We start from the raw sequence: 24,021 nt of genomic DNA on the forward strand, positions 1-24,021 counted from the left end.
AAGGAGATTTGCTTCAGAAACAAGAGATCAGTAAAAGATCCTGCATTCTTTGGTGTTTGAGATAACAGACATGGTGCAAACTACAAATGTTTGTATGTTTATACAAGAGAGTATATTAAACAAGAGAGCAACAAGTTTGTGAAAAAAATTTTTTTACTTTTCTTATTTAAGATTATATTCATCGATAAATTTTAAGTTTCATAGCATTATGTCTCAGCATTCATAAATTATGACCATATAAAGTATAAAACCTCTATTTGAGGGGGTTAAAATTTTATATAGTCATAATTTTTGAATGCTTTGAGATTGTAAAACAATACTTAAAATTTATCCATGAATATAAATTTTGTTAAGAATAGCAAAAATATTATTTCATCAACTTGTTGCTCTCACATTTGGTACAGGGAAATAATATTTTAGGGCTTTTTGTTCCCAGCCTCCAATCATTGCAACTTTAAAAAGCATCATTATTTGAAATAAGTATAAACATTTTGGGGTACATTACATTTGGGGTATAAAATTTCTGTTCTCAGCCTCAAATCATTGCAACTTTTTAAAAAGTAAAACTATTTGACATAAGTATAAACACACAAATGTTTGGATTTTGCTCCATGTTAGTCTCAAACACCAAAAAATGCTGCATATGTTACTGCCACAGATCTCTTGTTTCTGAAGTAAATCTGCTTCTGAAATCAGCATTTAAATCCTGCAAATGTATAATAAATATTTATATACATATCAATTTTCAGCTTAAGACAAATATCTCAAGAAAATATAGAAAAAAATGATTCTTTTTCAGAGTTTGCAATTAGGTATCAGATCAAAATTCAAATTATTAGAACCATTCAATAACAAAAAAGCAAGAAAGTAGTTGCCGTAGCTAGCTCTTTGAATCCACTCTTCTTCTTTTTGAATGGTTTTTTAAGAACTCTTTATTTGAAGTAGCTTCTGAAGCTTCTCCAAGCTCATCACACGCTCTACACATTTTTGAATAAATTTTACTGTAAACATAGCAAAACTGAGTTTTTTATTAGGAAATATTTTTCTTAAAACAAGAAATACATTTTTTATTTGAGGAAATAAATATCCTACCCTACAACTTGTTTTTAAAAACAAGAAATACATTTCTTGTTTTGAGAAATAAATTTCCTTAACTATGGTCAACAAATTTACAATTTTGCTTTGAGTTCTGATGAGTTGTTAGCAACTTTGAAAGATTTTAAAAGTTTTGGAATTGATTGTATCCAAAAAGTTGAAGGGAGCTTTATCCATAGGTATTTTTTCAAACTATGACCTAGAATATCAAAAATTAACCAGTAGTCTGGTAAAAAATAATTAAAGACCTAATGACTGATCTTTATCAACAAAAAACTGCTTTCAGAAAGATTTCAGCTTTGATTCTTCCTATTTTTACATCTTTTCAGACCTCCCTTTGTTTTTGAATACAGAACTTTTTGCCATTTTTATATTACGATCTCAGTCAAAAGATGCTAACACCAGCATTAAACACCTCTATGATTTTACCATGATTTAAATTTCACCTCTGCAGCAGGCTCAATATACATCTGCCAATCTTGTTAATCTTAAAAGTGTAAACTAAAAATAATGCAATGTAGATAAAATAAGGTTTAAAATGACACTGCTAAAAATTTATTACATTTAACTTTGACGAGATAAAATCAAAGTGCTATTTCTATCGATTTCACTTTTATTATATTTCTACTGATTTTAAGAAGAGTCAGTGATCAAAAAAAAAAATTGGTTTAGAGTTATTTTCTTTGTATTTTACATCTGATTTTAAACCATTTTGCAAACCATTGTTTTTAAACAATTTGTTACTTTATGACATAACTTATTCTTAATTAATAAGACTAAAATGCCAAAACTTTTGAAAATAAGTTTTAAAAATTGAAACTTTAAAAATTGTGATGCCCAGGAGTGGGAATTGTAGTCAGCCATTCTATTGGTCTCTTTGAGTATTTTTATTACTTAGAATGAAAACCTGATTTTAGAGAAATGCAATTTGAATTTCATGATACTCAAGGCGTGTGAAACAGCTCCATATTTTTAAACTTTCACCTAATGGTCTGATTTTTTTCACAAGTTCACATTTCTGCACTTCTCAAGTCTAAATGTAAATAATTTAAAATCAGAAATCTATGGTCTCAATGTTGGAAAGGATAACATTCTTGTTGGTTGTGTTTACAGGTCTCCATCATCAAATGTAGCTACCAATAATAAAATAAATAGATCAATCAAAGAAGTGTCTTCGCTTTTTGATCAAGGCAAATTCATTTTATATTAGTTGGTGATTTCAACTACTACATCACTTGGTCAAACTCTACTGGAATTTGTAGAACCTCTGCTAAAGAAAGCTTAGACTTTCTTCACGTAGTGAATTCTAGATTGCTAACTCAACTTGTCCATGAACCATCTTTTGGTAATAATTTCCATGATCTAGTTTTTACTGACAACCCAAATAGTCTCACCAACAATTCAATACAACCCCCACTTGATCACACTTTGAAAGGTAAACTTCACTCGACAACAACATGGGATTTAAAACTTACTGACAATGTTGATAAGATCAGAATGCTGGTAAGAACCAATTACACCAAGCAGATTTCAATGGTTTAAACTCCTACTTTCTCAGACAAAATTGGAAAACTCTTTTTAGTGATAGAAAAGTTGAAGAGTGCTATCACATATTGTAAAATCATTAACATGTAGTTATGAATGAACTTGTGCTTGTTGACCATTCAACCATTCAAAAAAAAAAAAACCAACGGATATTTCAACCGTGAAATTATTAAATTTACTGAATAAATGACAAGTAAACTTTCAGCATTTACTTGTCATTTATTCTGCTTCACAATCTGTCAAACTATTTCTTAAATCAACCTTAAATCAATCAATAAAGCATTTTGTTGCAATTCCCTCTACTTAAAACTTCTAAAGAGTTAATTTAGCTGCAAAATATGATTTGGATCCCAAACTGCTCTATTCTAATATTAACAAGCAGAAATCAATTAAATAACGACATTATGCTATCGTTGGCCAAACTGGAATTATTTGATCAATTAAACACAGATCCAATAGAAATGTCAAATATTTCAAATAAGCAGTTTTTATTTTGTTTTTGATTTTTTCTAATTTAATTTGCCCCCCTTTCCCACCCAAAATTTATTTAAAAAAGTAAAGTTGTTGATGCCAACTTGACTTCTCCCTTCCCCTTTGTCAACAATCGTCAAAAATTTTCAGACCCCCTCTCCCTATTTTGTTGACATAATAGCTCATAATCCAAATCAATCGGTATTTTTTATCATTTAGTATATTTGTTTTCACATAACAATTTTTGCGCTTTTTTTATACCTTGAACAAAAAATTGTTATGGTCTCAAAACTCTGTATAATCCAATAATCAAGTAGTTAATAACTTAATCATTTTTAATTTAAAGAATATTTTAAATTATTAAGCCTAGTAATTTTATAAGGATCAATAATGGTAGATCAAAACATAATTTTATAAGAATCAATAATGGCAGATCAAAATATAATTCTTCCAAAATTAGACGATCATTGATTGTTGATCAGCCATTATTTCCAGCACTATAGAGGAGAAAGAATAAAAGATTCCTTTACTGCCTAAATCAAGGAGATTATGTAGGAGACATAAGGATATTTATTCAAGATCCAAATTAAAATTTATAATTTAATATTAAAGAAGATTTTAAAATTATCTAAGCTTCACATACCTCCAACCTTCTGCTTCATACAAATATGAAACAATTAGAAAGCCAGTTCGGTTAAATCCATGTGTACAATGAACACCTACAAGCAAAATATATATGAATTAAATCATGAGTATACAAAATACTTTGTGTTATTTCATGTGTGTTAAAATGGCTTTTGTGTTTGTTAAAATGTGTTATTTCATGTAAAATGACCAAGTATTTATGATAAAAATGTCTAAAAATAAAGCTTCAATAAAAATAATTAAAAATATTTATGAATATAAATCTCAGTTGATGTTTTTTCTTATTATAGACACTATTTATTTTTTAGACATTTTTTCTTATTGTAGAGAAAAAATTTTTCTTTCTAATATTTCTTTTTTAGAATTTTTTTTTAATTGTAGAGAAAATTTTTTTCTTTTTTAGATGTTTTTTCTTATTCAACTTAACAAAACAATTAAATAATTAACAAAAAAAATTTTAAAGACATTTTTTAAAACATACGTACATATTAGGGCGGGTTATAACTATACTTTTTTTTAAATTTAGACAAGCAGCACTATGTGGTGTTTATGAATTGGTATAATAAATTATATACACTATATAAAAAAATTTATATACACCCCTAGGGGTTGCACCATTCACCACAATTTTTGTATAAAGAAAAAAAAAATTTATTTAAATCTCTTAACAATTTTAATTCATGTAACACTAATTTTTAAGTTTTTAGTTATATATTATTTTATTTTTATAACTTTAATAGAGGATTAAATGTCCTGTATTAATTTGAACAATATTACTTTTCTATAATAAAATTTATGTTAATTTATGACAATTTGAACAAGTAGCAGTAGAGTTTAATAAATTTTATTAAATTTTTATTATTTTCTATACTGTTATATATTTTATAGAACAAATGTATACATTTTATTTCTTAGTAATTAAAAGTAGTATATAATTAATCAGTGATTACCCCCCCTCCCCACCCTCCCCATAAGGTAGGTGGGGTGGGGAAGCCTAGCCACCGTTCTGTAATAAATAAAAACTGAATCATATATAGCAGCATTTTATACTTGCAGTAATACTGACAACTTAACATTTGGACAAGGTTCTAAATTTCTAACAGCATTTATACCTACTAAGAGAGATGTTGTAAAATATTGCTTTCATGTACACAGAAATGAAGATGCTAAAGGCAAAAGGTCGTGTTCTACTCATGAATTTTAATGATTAGTTACTACAGAAACTGAAAATGTGTGGCATAAATTTAGTTTTCCAATCGAAACACAAGGAATTTTCTCAAAACAATGCAGAATAATGCAAAAAGCATCCAATTTAAATAAAATTTCTAGACAATTGTTATGATGCAGGATTGAATTGGTATGATGCAATTGATAATGAATTGATATGATGCAATTGTTATGATGCTGGAGTAGATAGAGAAAAATGCAGATTTACTTATAAAGTGCTAATGAAAAATTGAAATGTATTTGTTAGACTAAATGTCTATTGTAGCTATTGTGGCCAATCATTATTGTATCAGTTGCAGAGCAACTGTTGCTATTGTTAATGCTGCTCTAAAAGACATGGAAATACTAAATGAATAAAATATGCTTGAAAGTAAAAAAGTAGGAAAAAAATAACTTGGTGTTGTGAAAACTTGAAATTACAATGTATTTGTTTTGATGGAAGAAAAGACAGTACAATAACAACTAATAGAAACAGTTAAGAAAGAACTTACTTGGAGAATACTTGGAGAACCAAGCAGCAGCTTTATAGATAATCTAACATTTAATATTCATTTAATATTTGAAACTGGCAGTAGTGGTTCTTTAAATACTATCTTATGTAATGCAACTGTAGTAAACACTGGTAAGATTGAAGGAGTGATAAAACTAATAGAAACAGAACTTGATAGACTAATCCAGAGCCTCATTTGTCAACTTCATTAAATGAACTTCAGTTTAAATGTGCTGGAACTAATTGACTAATTGAATGAAAAAACTTCTGGCCCAGCATCATTTAAAGGAGATATTGGTAAAAAAATAACAGAAGACCTACATAATTTAGCAGTAGTTCCTTTCAAAAAAATAAAATGTGCTTTTCATATACTTGCTGAAAACATCGTCAGGACATTAAGCTCAGATCAAAAAAAATTTTACAATATCTGTTCATCTATTCAATCAGGGGGGTTTCAAATAAAATATTTAAAAGCTCTTTTGGAAAAATTCATCATGCTTGTCGGCACACAAAAGCAAACCGTGTTCTATGATTATATTTTTCTTCAGTATGCCAACAAAAGACTAGTTGCCTTGGTTACAATTATTATGCAATGCTAATAGCTGATTTGGTTACAATTATTATGCAAGATGGTTTCATATTAAATCATATTGTTTGGCAATAGATGGCGCTCAAAATTTATGGCATCTTGCACAATTAATAAAAAATGTAGTTATTGATGTAAAATACAAGGAGGTAATGGAGTAAGTTTTGAAACAAAATTCATATTTTGCCAACCAACACTGAGAATTTATTATTGGCAATGGTAAATGATGAAAGAAAAGAAATTTGAACTGCAGTCATACAAAGAATACTCAAGTCCAGAAATACAAACGAACTCAATAGTCATTTAAAACTTGCTGCAATACTAAATCTTGGAGCCAATGATAACAGTGAATTGGTAAATTGGGAATTTGAGGAAGTTAATTCACCACCTTTACTAGCTATCTTTTTAAATGAAGATATTTTGAAAGCCAATGACAGTCCATTATTCCAATATATCCTTGCCATACTCAAAATTTGGAAAGAGCTGTTGGAATATCCACAAAGCCAACAGAAATTAGATATGGCTATGAGAAGCGTCATAAATTTGTAACAAACTTCTCGGGAAAAAATGCCTAAGTTTGATTGGAAAGCACAATAGAAATAAGTTTGAATAAAGATATAAGCAAAAGTAGTATGTATTGTATGTATATAACTTATATATATATATATACAAATATATATACATTAGGGATATGACTTTTTTGCAACCTACTAGGCCTGTATCGTAATTCAATGAACTTTTATGTAAAAAGAACGAATAGATGTTTCATTTTGACATATTTTGAAAAAAGGTCACCCCAAAACCAAAAAATCGAATTTTCAATAGGTACACTTTTGTACAGTAAATGAATATTAAAGGCTGAAGATGTTGTAAGAGTCATACTCCTGTTGTTATTTTATTTATTTATGCAACATGTACTGTGATATAACAAAAAACATTATGTGATATATAATTATACAAGTATTACAAAATTAACAGTATCAAAGCGTCTAGTACAACAATATACATAACTGTCTGTGTCTATAGGCCTACTGTGTTTAGTACATGGGTCACATGATGCTCACGTCTCATAAAGAGTCTAGCGCTTATTACTTAGAATGAATCGAAGTTGCAGTTTGTCTTTCTTTCTGCAGGAAGCATACAGGTCTTGCATCACCTTGATTGCACGTTCAGCTATCTGATTACTTCGTGGTATGTCGATGACGGATGGCTCTTTCTTCCAGTGATTTTTGAATGACTGCAATGCCTTTTTGTAAGGCTTCAATACATCAGATAAATTCTTGAAGTCATTGTCATTGTACTTTTGACTACTAAACCAATGTTCTGCCCACTCATATGAAATGAACCTGCAAACCTTCTCCAAATTCTTTCTCGCTTCAGGCATAAGAATGAACGCCAGAATGGCGAGAATGGCTCTTGAGTTCCATCTGGCATTGCTCATATTAGGAATGTTCTGAAAGTGAATCAGAGGGAAGTTTCTTTGTTCTTCATAGAACCTAAACACTCTTGTTAAATGGTACAAAAACTTCATATCGTCTCTCCACCCTGATTTATCAAGAATTTCTACAGTTCCATTCACAAACTTATCCTTCAGTTCATCATACTTATTCAACAGTTCAGACACAAATGGGTATTCAATGTTTGGAGATTTGGTATCACCCCCAAGTTCTTCGTCCATCACCAGACGGAGAATCCTGTCTAGTACGTGATGCTGACAACCGATAAATTGTGGTATTGTGACACCCTTTAATTTAAACATACGTTGCAACTTCACAACAACTCCATTTCTCTTCCCAGTATTGACGTTTGTTGTATCAGTAATGATCATCTTAATTGAATTCCACAAATTGTATTCATCAATAAGTTTGGCAATTTTTTCAGCAACAGTTTCAGCTTTGCCATCTTTTAAACGCAGTGCATCAAGTTTCACGTCAGTTCTTTCATTCTGAAGTACAACTACCTGATATTCCTTATCATCTATTCGTTTGCCGTCAAAGTGTAAGGACCACTGTTCCATTTTAAGTTGTTGTATCATTTCTTTTTTTAATTTACCTGCCTCTTTGAATATGGACTTGTAAATTGCTGATTGACTTGGAGTTGGAATATCAATACCTTGTTGTGATAATACATTGCATATTTTAGCAGCTTTCTTTGTGGAAACTCCACTTGATGTAACCATACTTACAGCAAATTTACTTTTGTAGTGCTTTCTAGTTTTTTTCTGAGTGTCCTCATCATCGTCTTTATCACCGTCGTCGTCTTCATCATCTTCACTCTTACTTTTGCAGTTTTCAGATTCAGTACCACTGTCTGTGGTAGACAGGACTTGTGATGTGGAAGGTATTGCTGTTCCAGACTGGACTTTCCTTCTCTTGGAAGGGTGAATGGTTTCTTTACTTGCCACTTGTCCTGTTGAGTACCCCACCTGTCCTTTACTTTCTTTTTGTAGGTGGTATAGACGTTTATCTTCCGAGGATAACCACTGGCCATTCACTTTCGTGATGTCAAATAATGCATTGAGAACATCATATTTTCCACGCTTGACACATTCATCATAGACCTTCAGCACCTTCATAAGCTTTGCTCTTATCACTTGATCAGACACACGTGGAAAATTCAGTTTATTGTCCCACAATTTTGTAATTTCCTTAGAAATTTGGTCTATTCGTTCTTTTCTTCCTTTAACATATGCTCCGAGAAACTGGTATCTTCCTACGATCTGCAATTGAAGTGGTATTCTGGATTTTTCATCGAGTGAATGTTCTTCTACAGCCACGCTTCCTCTTCTTCTGTGTGACTCTTGAAATCTCACCAAATTTTTAGTCCAAGTCTTCTTGTTCTTTGTTACTGTGGTATGACTTTTCTTGTGAGACATCATATAATATTGTTACGACTTTACGGATAGCTGAGCGTAAATATCCATTTAATAAAGTCGTTTAATTAATAAAATACTTTAACTGTATAGTAATCCAATTATAGTTCGATAATCCAGTCAATGTTGATAACAGTTCGATAATCCAGTCCGTATCCTAACGATAATGCTACAACTACTTATACTTCGTACACTTACAGCGTCTTTAGTTCGCTACAGTAGTTCCTTATTAGCTCAGTTACACGCAGAGTACTTCATAGAACTATTCACATTATCAACACTGAGCTCTGACAGCAGCTCGCTTATATAATTATTTAGAGCTTCCAGAATGTTCTACTAAGTTCTAAAATCTTCTACAGTCTGTTACAGTCGTCTATATCACCGTGGTAACACAATGACGTCATCACATAACAATTCCAAGTATTTGCCGGCACACGGCCGTTTCGTTGCCATGGTAACGTGTGGCGTTATATTTATAAATTCATAACAAAATAATGAAATAAATAGAATTAAGCTGAGAATTAAGCTTAAGATTAAAACATCGGTCAAAAATGAATGTATAAAAATGGTAAATCAAATTTTTATTTTGGGGTGACCTTTTTTTGTTGCAGAAAGCTATTTGGGCCTTTTTTCATGATTTTAGGTAAAAGTTCATCGATTTATGATACAGGAAACATTTTATTTGAAAAAAAATTAAAAAGTCATATCCCTAATATACATATATATATATATATAAATATATATATATATATATATATATATATATATATATATATATATATATATATTTATATATATTTATATATATATATTTATATATATATATATTTATATATATATATTTATATATATATATTTATATATATATATATTTATATAGAGTTTCCATGCATGATTTTTTGGAAATGCCCATACAAATATAGGCATATATCTATGTTTGTGTATGTGTATAAGTGTGCATACATACATATATGGATATATACATTAGGGGTGGTAAACGATTAACGATTAATCGATTAATCAATTAAAAACCATTAATCATTAATCGATTAATTGACAAACGATTAATCGATTAATTTTTTTTTTAATATAACAACTTTGCGTTTTTTTGTTTCAAAGATTTTTACGAACATTTACAAGCGTTTTTTTAACGAACAAGACTTGTGTTGACTAGTATGTTGATTTGCCTTTATTTTCCGGCATCCGGTCAAATATTATTATAAACAAACAAAAACAATGCTTTTTTCATAGTGCCGTTTCTTAACCACCATTTACAATATCGTTTGGAAAAAACTGCTCTGAAGTTTGGAAACACTTTTTATTGGAAAATAACAGCAAATCAACATACAAGTGCAAACATTGTTCAGTTGAACTTAAATTCCATTCATCAACTTCAAGTTTCTTGTATCATTTAGAGCACAAACATAAAATTTATTTGACAAAAGTTATTTCAGAGAAGTCTAAAAATATACAGCCAAGTATTGCTACCTATAGCAAAGCTGAAGATGTATTAGCTCCTTTAACTGCTGTTGATCATATCCCTTTTGCAACTTTGGCCAATAGCAAAGATATTAAAAATGGCTGGAAAGCTCAAGGACTTAAAATCTCTGATGATCAACATGCTATAAAGCTATAAAGACAATTGTTATGAACTACGCAAACTCAATTAAGTTAAAAGTTGTTCAAGAGCTTCAGCAAAAAAAATTAAAAGGAGAAAGGTTTTCAATTTCTCTTGATGAGTGGACTTCTGGTAAAACTAGAAGGTATTTATGTCTCAATGAATATTGTTCAGACAAATGCCACTATGGTCTTGGAATGATTAGAATAAATGGTTCGTTGCCTTCAGAAAGAGCTGTTAATATCGTTATTGAGAAATTAAATGAATTTGGTTTAAATTTGATCAATGATATTTTTGGATGTGTTACTGACGGTGTATCAGTAATGAAAAAAATGGGACGAGAAATGGGAGTTATACACCAACTTTGCTACTGCCATGGAATTCATCTTGCTGTATGTGTCAGATCAGGTTATCTGTCTACTGTCAGATCAGGTTATCTGTCAGATCAGGTTATCTGTCTACTGTCAGATCAGGTTATCCTGCTACTGGTAACATGTAACCCAGTACAATCTGCTCCATGTCCTGCTGCCTTGTAGGATATGCCTTTTTAGGCAAAGGCTAGGAGATGCCAACTCCGATTTAAAACACCCCCTGCCTTGGGGCTCTTGGTTGAGTAAAGGCTAGAGATGGTGTCTCGATAAAAATACTCATCTTGGGCAGATGTTAAATGCACCCAGCTACTGTCTTGTAGAAGGCCTCCTAGGCAAAGACTTAAGGGGTAAACAGATTCTATCTGTTGACCAGCCTCGCACCCCTTCTTCATCTATTAGGCTGGCGCAGATGTATTTTTAATACATTGTTTCCAGTTTAGGATGTTGAATGCTGGATCTTCTTGACTCAATGCATGGGCATGCTTGTGTCACTGTTTTTATGACTAAGCAACTCATTCTATTATCTCCTTATGAGGGTACAGCTCTAAAACTCAGTTTTATGGTTCTGAGGCCGGCTGGTAGTCAGGTTTCCCGAACTCTGTGGTAGCTCTCAGAGAGGCTGATTCCATCAACAGCTGAAAAATATCAAAGTACTAACAGTGCCATGTTGCGCATGGATGGTGTCCCTGTTTGTACTTTTGGTGTGCATTGCGGAGGCCACATTTGGAGCCCTTTGTTACGGCTTAGGGTTTATTAGTAGTAATGAGGCAATTGCTTGGGCTATTAAACGGTGTTCTGAGTACTATCTATGCTTTGAGTCAAGTTCTTCAATCTAATTTAAAAATGAATAAAGTACCAAAAACTATAAAACACAAAAAACCATCATCATCACCAAGTTCTCTAAACCTATCATTCACTAATATTCGTGGTCTTCGAAGTAACTTTTCTTCTGTTGAGTCTTATCTCTTGCAAAGTTCACCAGACCTACTTGCTCTTTGTGAGACTAATTTGAGTTCGGCTGTCTCATCTTGTGATCTTAGTGTTGATGGTTATCTTCCTCTGATTCGTAAAGACTCCAATAGTCACATGCTTGGCCTGGGCATTTACATTCGTAAGAATTCACCTGTTTGTCGTGAAACTAGGTTTGAATCCACAGACTATTCTTTCATGTGCTTTCGTTTAGCACCACTTCACTCTATTGCCTTTCTCTTTGTTCTATATCGCTCTCCTTCATCTCAAGACTGCACTCTTTTTGATGTTATTCCTGATCATATTGACCAAGCCCTCTCTCTTTATCCATCAGCTAATATAGTTGTTGTCGGTGACTTTAATGCTCACCACTCTGAATGGCTTGGCTCTAGTGTCAGTGACTCTGCAGGCATTAAAGCCCACAACTTTTGCCTTTCTCAATCCCTAACTCAAATAGTCAACTTTCCAACTCGCTTTCCTGACAACCCTAATCATTTACCTTCTCTACTCGACTTATGTCTTGTCTCTGATCCTAGTCAGTGCTCAGTTTCTCCGCATTCACCCTTAGGTTCTTCTGATCACAGTTTGATCTCTCTAAAACTAATATCTCATTCTTCTTCATCACCTGAATCCCCCTATTACCGAACCTCTTTCAACTACAGTAAAGCTGACTGGGATTCTTTCCGTGACTTTCTTCGTGATGGCCCTTGGGTAGAAATCTTTCAACTTCCTGTCGACAAATGTGCTTCTTACATAACTTCGTGGATTCAGGCTGGCATGGAATCTTTTATTCCCTCTCGACGATTCCAGGTCAAGCCTCACTCTCCTCCATGGTTTTCCTCACACTGTGCTGCTGCGATTGCCAATCGAAACCGTTACTTCCATATTTATCAGCAAAACAATTCTCCAGAAAACAGACGTCTTTTCATTACTGCTAGAAACAACTGTAAAAAGGTTTTGTCTGACGCCAAAACCCGCTATTCTCAGGTCATGAAATCTCGTATCTCATCTCAAAAATTAGGCTCCCGTGACTTCTGGAAAATCTTTAATAATATCAATAATAAGGGCAAATCTATAATTCCACCTCTCTTGTATGGTTCAGACTTTGTCACCTCACCTAAAGACAAAGCCGAACTGTTTGCTAAAAACTTTTCATCAATATCATCTCTTGATTCCACTAGTTGCGTTCTACCTGATATTGCCAACAAACAGGTTGATCCATTGCTTGACATTCATATCACTACAGCATCTGTATCTAAAGTGATTTCCTGCTTAGACTCTTCTACAGCTTGTGGCCCTGACAACATACCTGTTATTGTCTTGCAGAAGTGTTCTCCGGAGCTGTCGTCTATACTCTCAAAACTATTCAACAAGTGCTTATCAGAGTCTTGTTTTCCAGCCTGCTGGAAAGCCGCATCTGTTATCCCTATCTTCAAAAATTCTGGAGAGCGATCTGATTCGTCTAACTACCGTCCCATAAGTCTTCTTCCTATCATAAGCAAGGTTTTTGAATCTTTAATTAACAAACACTTAATTTCTCATCTTGAATCTAATAACTTACTTTCTGACCATCAATATGGATTTCGATCTTCTCGTTCTACAGCTGATTTGCTAACAGTAATAACTGACAGGTTTTATCGTGCATTAGATGAAGGTGGAGAGGTTAAGGCCATCGCTCTTGACATTTCAAAAGCGTTTGATAAAGTTTGGCATGCTGGTCTTCTCCATAAGCTTTCTTCTTATGGTGTATCCGGCAACATCTTTAAGATCATCGAATCCTTCCTTTCCAATCGTAGCATAAAAGTTGTCCTCGATGGACAACACTCTTCTTCTTATTCTGTAACTTCAGGGGTTCCTCAAGGTTCTATTCTTGGCCCTATACTCTTTTTAATTTACATTAACGATCTTCCAGATATTCTCACATCTAAGGTGGCATTGTTTGCTGATGATACTACCATTTATTCTTGTCGTGATAAGAAACCAACACCCTCTGATTGCTTGGAGGGGGCATTTGAGCTTGAAAAGGATCTCACTTCTGCTACAGCATGGGGCTCACAGTGGCTGGTGAACTTTAATTCAGATAAAACTCAATTTTTTTCAGCCAATCGTTATCGCAATAATTTAGATCCTCCTATATTTATGAACGGTGATGTACTCGATGAGTCACCTACTCTTCATCTTCTAGGATTAACTCTTACTTCCAATCTTTCTTGGAAACCATATATCAAATCGGTTGCAAAATTAGCATCTGCTAAGGTTGCATCTCTTTATCGAGCTCGCCACTTTCTTACTCTGGATTCTATTCTCTATCTCTATAAATCTCAAATCCGGCCTTGTATGGAATACTGTTGCCATATCTGGGGCGGATCTTCTAATGATGCCCTTTCTCTTTTAGACAAGGTGCAAAAACGCATTGTAAACATAGTTGGACCTGCTCTTGCAGCCAACCTTCAACCATTATCACATCGTCGTAATGTTGCTTCTCTTTCTCTTTTCTACAAATACTATAATGGACACTGCTCTAAAGAGCTAGCGTCTCTTGTGCCATCTACTAAAATTTATTCTCGTGTTACTCGTCATTCAATTAAGTGTCATCCTTTTTCTGTGACTGTTCCTAAGTGCTCCAAAAATGCTTATTCGTCTAGTTTTTTTCCTCGAACATCAGCTCTTTGGAATTCGCTTCCTTCATCATGCTTTCCTGATTCGTATAATTTGCAATCTTTTAAATCGTCCGTCAATCGTTATCTTGCTCTACAATCTTCATCTTTTCTCTTACAGTAACTTCCAACTTTAATCAGTGGCTGCTTGCAGCCTTGTTGGAAGCGAAGATGTTTAAAAAAAAAAAAAAAAAAATGTGATATTCTTTATAAGAAAAAATGCTTAGAAATAGAAACAACTCAAGAAGAAATAATGACTGATGAGATTGAAAATGAAACATCTGATTCCGACCCTGATGATGAAAACAACACTGAAGATTGCTGGAATGAGGACAGTAATAGCTCTGTTTCACAGGAAATCCAGTTTAATGAGGACTATGGCATTATCATATCGAAGGTTCCTAAAATAGTCAAACTTTTTAGAAAATCTCCACTTAAAAACGATTCCCTTCAAAGTATTTGTAGAACAGATTTAGGAAAAGAACTCAAGCCTATTTTGGATACTAAAACAAGATGGAATTCGCTAATAAGTATGTTAAAACAATTCTTAAAATTAAAAAATGCTATTGCAAAGGCTCTTGTTGATATATCTAGAACAGATTTAATTTTAAAAGAAGAAGAAATAAAACACATTTCTGATATTGTTCAGGCTCTACATGTTGTAGAGTTAAGTGTTATGGAACTAGGGAAAAGAGACTATAATCTGATAAAATCTGATAAAATTATTTTGTTTTTACTACAAAATCTTAAAGAACAAAATACTTACATTGGTCAAAAATTATTTACTGTTGTCTCGGAAAGAATTGTTGAAAGAAGAAATTATAATATTGTTGGTTTACTGTGCTTTTTACATAACCCAGCTGACTATAAATCAGATTCAGAATTTCAAGATAATATTTTGAAATACCCACATAAAAATAAAATTGCTAAAACTGCTAGAGAAATATACCTACGTTTATTTCTACATGAGGAAGTAGAAGCAGCATATCAGTCTGAGTTAGGGTACACTTGTAATGAAGAACCATTAAGAAAAAAAACTAAAGGTAAAGAATTAGCAGAAATAATAGCTAATACAGCTTCAGCAGCAGGAAAAACTAAAGGGATAACTTTTAAATCTTCCCCTCAAGAAGTTTTGACATGCATTAAACGTGAAATTGCAGTTCTTGAAAGCACTGGAAACAGGCCAAGTTCTTTAGAAAAGATTTATAATGCCATGCTAAGTCTTCCCCTATCTTCTATAGAAGCAGAAAGAAGTTTTAGTGCAGCTGGTTTATTTGTTACTAATTTAAGAACTAGCTTAAACGATGATGCTATTGATAATTTATGTTTTTTAAGATCATATCTGATTAAAAGAGAAATAAAATCATAAAAAATATAAATTACTTTTTATTAAGTTATAAACACATTTTTTCGAAAATTAATCGAAAATTAATGAATTAATTTTTCGAAATTTAATCGTTCATCGATTAATGTAAAATACTGATTAATCTACCAGCCCTAATATACATACATATATAGATATATGTGTTTTTGTATATATATATATGAAGCATAAATTTTTTACCAATTATTTTTCCTGGATTTCTTTCAAAAAACTTTTGACAGATATTAACAAACATATTTGTTTGTTCCACAGTAGGTGCACCATCATGTCTAAAAACAAAAGCAAAAAAAAAATTAAAACATTTTAGTAAATTAACAGGTTAAAGTATGAGTAGACTGTAACTAACAAATTAACTGACAAATTAACATTTAGACAGTCAGTATATTCATATAAACAAGCTCTATTATTGCAAAATAAAATAAACAAAAACTATTTATTGATTTTTCCAATTTCTAAAACATAACATTGAACTTCAGAAAATGGCTTAGCACAGTTTACCAAAATGGCTTACCGCTTTGTATAAAATAGTTTAGTGCATGGTTTACTGCAAACGTTTTAAATTAAGTAAAATGTTTAGTGCATACGTTTTAAATTAAGGCCTGTAACTATATATCATTGAGTTATGGTGGTATTAATTTGCAGAAAAAAAGATATACAACAGATCCAGGTGGAAAAGGGAAACAGGTGGAAAGTGGAAAAGAAAACATTGCTATATTTTGAAATGGTTGTACCTCTGGTTTTAAATGGTTGAACCTCTGGTCTTAAATGGTTGAACCTCTGGTTCAACAAACCATTAAAAATTTATCATTCAATTTTATTATCTTGTTATTTTTGGTTATCTCATTATTTTTATTTATTTTTTTGTTTTAACTTATTTAACTTATTATTTTATTTGTCATTCTTGTTTTTTTTTTATTATTTCATTACTTTTATTTATCATTCTTGCAATTTTTCGGCATAAATAATTGATATTATAAATTATGTAGTAAATTTTCTTTTAGTGTCTAATTTGGTTCTAGTGCTCAGTATTCTAGTGTTCATTTTTGACTAATTTTTATTTGCTAACTTTTTTATTAATAAATAGAAATTTCCTAATAATCAAGAACTTCACAATTTTTTTGAAAGAATATTTTTTGCTATTTTAAAAATAAAAATTGTGTGAATTGAACAAACCTTTAGTAAATAAGTTTTAGTTATTAAGTCGGAATTTTAGTTCAGACTTAAAAAGTTTAATTCAATATCTGAAGAAAAAAAGTTTATTCCTTTTTTTTTTTATATGTGCTAAAAAGAAGCTTTGGTCTCATAAATTTCCCTTAATCAACATACTAAAGCAATCACCTGAGGCTGTTTTAGTTTGATGTTATCAATGATGTTTCCTGTGCAATTAAGTAAATATTTATTGATATTTATTTTTTACTGCACTGTCGCCACTGAACTTTAATTTTTTAAATGATTTAAATTATGTTCTGTAATAAATTTATAATTAAATTATATTTATTACTATATAATAAAATGACTTAAAACAATAATCAAGAAAGTTTTTTAGATTAAAAAAAAATAAGAATAAATAAAATAAAAATTGCCATAATAAATATCTTTCATATCTAGATAGGGCCTGCCCAAACCCAGCAAACCCAGTTGGTGTTTGTACTCCTCATTGATGGCTCAGTATAAATTAAATACATATACAACCCTCTGAACTAGAAAAAATAAAGGTCAGCAAAAAAAATTGGACACAAAAGAGTTACCATAAAACATAAAAACGAGGTATGCTGTTTTTTACCGACCTCAAACACATTAAGATCGGTAGTTAGGTTTGCATTGCCGAATGGTCACCCTAATTCTAATTAATTTTAATAAAAATAAATAAAAGAGGGCTGCATATATATATCAGGCTTGGTCGGAAAGCTGGCACTCTATATCTGACCACGCATATAATATTTAGTTGCAACACCATGGCCACGGCTTTTTAGATGTTTTCAGAACATTTCATAAAGCGCAAAGAAAAACTTAACTTGATAGCAGGCAACTACTAAAAAAATCAACTAAAAAAGAAAGTGAATTCTTAACCAAGAAAAAAACTTAACTAAAAAAAATTAAATTACGTTAAGAACGAATTATTTCTAAACAACTCTAACAATTCTAAACAATTATAAATGAGAGCATTTATAACTTTTATATAAAAATAAGCGACACTTTTATAAAAAGTAACAACTTACTATTAATGATCATTTAGTAAAGAAACAAATGTTTTTTAATTTATCAAAGTGTATAATATAATTCTTTATTTAAGTATTTATGTTTTATTTTAACAAGATTCTAATAAAACTAACAGTAGTTGAATTATATAATAAATAAAAAAGCAATTAAAAAAATATTTTTAGTAAAGTTTAGAATATTTAAAACAATTCTTCTTAAGTAAAATAAACAACAGAAATAATTAAATCATTGTGTTAATATAAAAATATTATAATGACCTTTTCTTTTAGCAGTGTCTTTGTAATGTTTTAATCAGTTTCAAAACTGCACACAGTCTACCGGCTTATTATACTATAATATATATTATAAATTAATTTATAAAAGGCATATTACATTTTAAGTAAATTATGATTTTATTTTGTCTTTTGCAAACTAGAAGTTCTTATTGCATCAAATTATTAGAAAGTAAACTTTAATGGTTAAACTAAAAAGGTAAAATATGCTTATGAAGAGAAACTGCTTCACAATACCACTGATGTATTTAGTGATTAGGTTTTTTAATATATTAGAATGTTTTTGTTCTGTATGGACCACTGGCGCAGTGCTGGTTCAACGTAAGTCACTTTATATAAATGTATGTTTATGCTTTGTTCGACCCTCTGGCGCGGTGTTTATCCACTCGTAATTTGCTATGTATACATGGGTGTTTACGTTCAGTCGCCTCTAAGTTTGTTTATTTGCCTGTTTGTTTATTTGATTATTAATTTTATTAACTTTGATGATTATTATTTTTTGAAAACTGCGTTTTCAATAAAATTTAAAGTTGTAGTTAAAATTAAAATTTCACTTGTTAAAATACAAACGTTTTTAAAGATTTACTTTTAAAGAAAAAAATTAATCTTTATTATTATTTATATAATTAATTATAACATTTATCTTTATTATTATTTATATAATTATTAATAATACTTAGTTAACTATATATAACTTAAAAAATAAAAATTAAAAATTTTCTTTTTATAAAAGATGAATAAAAGTAAATCATCCTTTAGTTTAAAAGCGCTTTGCTAATATTAAATCATTTGATTACAAAAGATTATTTACGATTTTAATTGTTTTTGCCTGTCAAAAAGTTTCGGACAATGGAAACATACTTAAATTTAAATGTTCTCAAAACATCTAATAAGTCAAGCCCAAGTTGTCACAATTAAACATAATTTGTGTGGTCAGAAATAGAGTACAATCGCACCCACTTCCTGACCAAGCCTGATATATATATATAATACAGTTTTTTCAGATAACAACGAGCTTACCCCCGACATGCAATCTTACAGAATTTAACACCAGCCTCCTCAACCACAGATCTGTTGTAAAAACGATTAGTATTTGTAAGTGATATCAAAAGTCCCAATTCTTTCTAAAACATTTATGCAAAAGTACGTATAATAATTATGTTTCCATAACAACAAGTAAATAATCAAAATCACTGATCACTGAAAGTTATAAAAGCAAGAAAAATAAATTATAAATTAAATGAATAAACATTAACTTAAAAAAAAAAAATACTTGAAACTTAATATTTGAAAAAAGTTTTCAAAATTTATAAGAAAATTATAAAAACAATAGTTATCAACAAAATTAATTTTTTGAAGAATTTACTTTTTCTTATTTATTAAACAGGATAGTACACCATGTAAATATTCATGCTAATAGTGCCTAAAAGATCAAAACTTTTAAAAATATTTAAACCTTGATTTTTCAAGAGCCATATTGATAATAATCTAAACCAATGAATTTTCAATGAATTCTAATGGAATAATATTTTTAAAATGATATTGCCTTATTGGGATCTAGAAATAAAAAAAATTTTGTGTGCACTTATGTTTCCAAGCTTTATTACTTGAAACTTCCTTGTTTGACACCAGTATGAACATACTAAAGTTTGACGCTTTTCACATAATTTACAATAAATACGATTTTGTATTGTATCTGTTGATAACAAGTTTTAATTAAGTTGGACAACTTATTCCTAAAACTCACGCACAAAAAAAAAAAAAAAAAAAAAAACAACAAAGAAACAAGTAAAGTTTGTTAAAAATAAATGTTTCATTGAATTATAAATAAAAACAAAATGGCATAATAAGGTTATTACTCATAGTAGACATAGGTCATTCATTGTAGACATAGGTTTTAAGGTCAAAGTTTCATCAATTCATTTAAAAGTTGGTAAAATTTTTAATTTTTAAACTGTATGTTACTTTTTTGTTTTTATTTTTTCTCTATATTAACAGCTTGATTATAATGTTTCTAAATTTTAAAACTTTATTCTTTATTTTATAATTTAAATTTATATTTTGAGCCATAAACTTTTTCAAACATAATTAGAAAGTAAAGTAAAACTAAATTTGTTAATATCTTTTAAAAACAAAACAAATACTAACTATAAAATAAAAGAACACCTTGTTTGACTCCATGTATGATAAAAGCATAGGAAACATAAACTGTGATTCAAGAGGAACTTGGTGGTTAAATTTATCATCTAGAAATGTTTTGCATGCAATGAACTTGTCTAAAAAATAAGGAGATAGTTAAATCTATAAAGTATATTTATAGATTTGCCACACAAAAAAAAATTCATCAAATATTTTCTGTGAATTACTATATAATCAAATTAAATATATAGTATATATATATATATATATATATATATATATATATATATATATATATATATATATATATATATATATATATATATATATATATATATATATATATATATATATATATATATATATATATATATATATAACTTTGGTGCTGACATTGTGTATAAGAGTGTATGTTATATTAATAAGAAAACATCAAATATAATGAATTCTCTTAATACAAATAATTAATTAATTTACAGAAATTGTAAAAAATTAAACAAAAAAATTAAACTCTAAAAAATTATACAAAAAAATATTTTATGTTAAAGACAGTTTATAATTTAATGATGTCACCAATTGAATGGCGTCTTTATTGTTTACATAAAAATATAAAAAACGGAGTCGAAAAATAGTGTCAACTAACTGCCCATTTATCAAGATTAATTTTGCCGTTTAATGTTTCCCTTTAAACAGTAGAACTAATCTAGATAACAAAATATATATATATATATATATATATATATATATATATATATATATATATATATATATATATATATATATATATATAAATGAAATTTAAATCTTTGAATGCATTGGTCAGGCAGCCTTGAGCGGTGAATGTATAAAAAGAAAAAAGAAAATTATTAGTTACTAAATTAAAATAGTTAATTCCTTCATTGTAAAATCATGAAATTTTTAATTTAAAAACATTTATCATTTAAGAATGATGATCATGATGATGATAATTTTAGATGATAAATATTCTCTTTGATCAGCCTCACTTTCTTTATTTAATAGGCCGGTTGATGCAAACTATTGTTATATTGTTTCCTGCCGAAGAAGATAAAAGCTGGGTTCTCTTGAATCTACACATAAAATTGCTGGTGCCTCATTGGTAATGGTTATACAACTATTTATGTTATCTCCTATATGGACACAGCTCTAAATTTAAGTTTAATGGCTCCAAGACTGGCTAGTAGTAGGGTTTCCAATTATCCAACATCATTGACTATCTGGATATGAAATACTAAAAATTCAAACTATTCAGATATATCCGATATTTAACAAATAAGAAAATAAAGAGGATAGGTAAACTAATACTCATGGTGTTTTTAACTCAATAATTAAAATCAATTTAAGTACTTTATTTATATACATTGAAAATTCATAAAATAATAAAACAATTTTATTATTTAAATTTATTTCATTTTTAAAAATGCATATTTCAAAAAAATAATTGCATTGAAAGTTTGATAATTTAAGTTTTAATTTTTGTCCTAGTTCTGCAATTGAAAAACGCGCTTTGTTCCAGTCGATGTTGATTTTATTATTTAAAGTGTAGTTAAACAATTAAATGTTAAATTATTTATTGTTTTTGTAATTATGCAGTAGTATTAATTATGTTGCTCTGCACTTAAACATAGGTAATTGAGGAAAACGCTGTTTTTAGTTATTGCTCCAGAAAATTATTAGCATTTTGAATTTCAAGCACATTTTTACTTCATTTACAACTTCCTTGACCTCATTGCGCTTAACCCCACTATTACTGTCATCATTAGATGTATATAACATATATCCTTTTTAAATATTTTTACTGTTAAAGCAACAGTTTATTTGTCATGAAATCAGGTTTGATTCCTTTGAATATATTATAATGTGCTTTCACTTGGCATCTCAATCGACATTTTTTTTTCCTTTTTTTTTCTATTTCTTCCCAAGACCTCACTCTATTTGATGCTGTTTCTGATAAAATCAACCAAGCCCGTTCTCCTCAGCCAATATTGTTGTTACTGGTAACTTCAATGCTCACCGCACTGAATGACCTGGCTATAGTATCACTGGCCTTGCTGACTCTAAAGCTTGATATACTTGTGTTTCTCACTTACTCAGGTAGTTAACTTTTTGACTCATTTTCTGGACAACCCTATTCACTTATCTTTACTCCTTGATTTGTGTCTTGTCTATGATCCTAGCTTGTGCTCGACTACTCCTTGAATTCCTTTGATAATCATGCTATGCTCAAACTGAAACTTTTATCTTGTACTTCAGATTTACTGAATTATTATTGCACTTCCTACTCCATTGTTAAAACATTGCACTTCTTACTCCCTGGTGAAAACATCCATTTTTTTCATTAAACTCAACCCTAATCCCAGATTTTGCTGATTTTTACACCACTCAAAGATTTTGATAAAACATGAACATCCCTAAAATTTTATCATTTAATTCTGACTGGTTTTAAAGTTTTAACTATTTTACCTTTGCTTTGAACCAACTGAAAATTGTAATTTGCCTGAAAATATGTGCACATATTTTGAGGCAGGGAATCTAATAAAACAACTCAAAACATTTGAAAATGAGCATAAAACCTAAAATTTAAACCTTTATCACAATTTTACTAGGGCAAGTTTAATTACAAAAATGCTGATGCAAGACAATGTTTTTTTTTTAATGTTTTCTTGAATAGTTTAGTTAGAGTTAAGAATTAGAGAGTGGTGTTTTCTTAAAAAAATAACAACTTTTTTTGACAGTATAAACCTATCTGCAGATTGATGCTAAAACTAATTGTAAAACTTGAAATAGATAATTAACGGTGGTAACTTCTATTCCCTTAAACAGTTTTTACCATACCAAATTGTTCTTTTAGTTGATGCCATCTTGCTATTTACTTGGTAATTTCATAAAATATGATTGTGTTTATATAAAATTCAAGCATATCAACTGTCAAATACTTATTGATTTTTATAATATTTTTGTTTTTTGAACTATATAGTTTTTCCAAGTTCTTTGTGTGTCAAAAGTAACAGTATGTCGTGAATGTACTAAATCTAAATGATTGTTGCATGCTAGTATTCTTAGTTTCCTTGGTTGGTAGGTATGAGTACTAGTAAGGGACAGGGGCCAGGGCCGGGGCTAGGTTTGATAACACATAGCCGTGACCAGGGCCGCGTTTATGATCAGGGCTGCATTAATATTGATAGATCCTATAAAAATGTTATTTTTAATTAAAATTTATGACATGAATTTTATTTAAAACATTATTTTATAGGATCTAATAATTTTAATGCAGCTCTGGCCGGGTTTACGACTGGGGCTGCATTAATATTGATAGATCCTATAAAAGTATTTTTTTTAATTATAACTCATAAATTTTAATTAAAAATAACATTTTTATAGGATCTATCAATATTAATGCAGCCCTGGTCATAAAACTTGGCCCCTATCGCGGCTATGTGCT

At 29.9% G+C, this 24,021-nt stretch overlaps 1 protein-coding gene across 1 annotated transcript in view; it reads right to left on the bottom strand.

Annotated features, from left to right (window-relative positions):
- LOC100205625 (mRNA-capping enzyme) overlaps window positions 1–24,021 on the bottom strand; it is an 84,485-nt gene that overhangs the window by 45,739 nt on the left and 14,725 nt on the right. Inside the window, exons 3-6 of the mRNA XM_065796568.1 lie at window positions 20,589–20,698; window positions 19,443–19,546; window positions 16,111–16,199; window positions 3,755–3,830 (exon numbers count right to left, since the gene is read on the bottom strand). Coding sequence (XP_065652640.1) covers window positions 3,755–3,830; window positions 16,111–16,199; window positions 19,443–19,546; window positions 20,589–20,698 — 379 coding nt within the window. The remainder of the gene's footprint in view (window positions 1–3,754; window positions 3,831–16,110; window positions 16,200–19,442; window positions 19,547–20,588; window positions 20,699–24,021) is intronic.

This window comes from Hydra vulgaris, chromosome 04 (assembly GCF_038396675.1).
Source record: "Hydra vulgaris chromosome 04, alternate assembly HydraT2T_AEP".
NCBI classification, from domain to species: Eukaryota; Metazoa; Cnidaria; class Hydrozoa; order Anthoathecata; family Hydridae; genus Hydra; species Hydra vulgaris.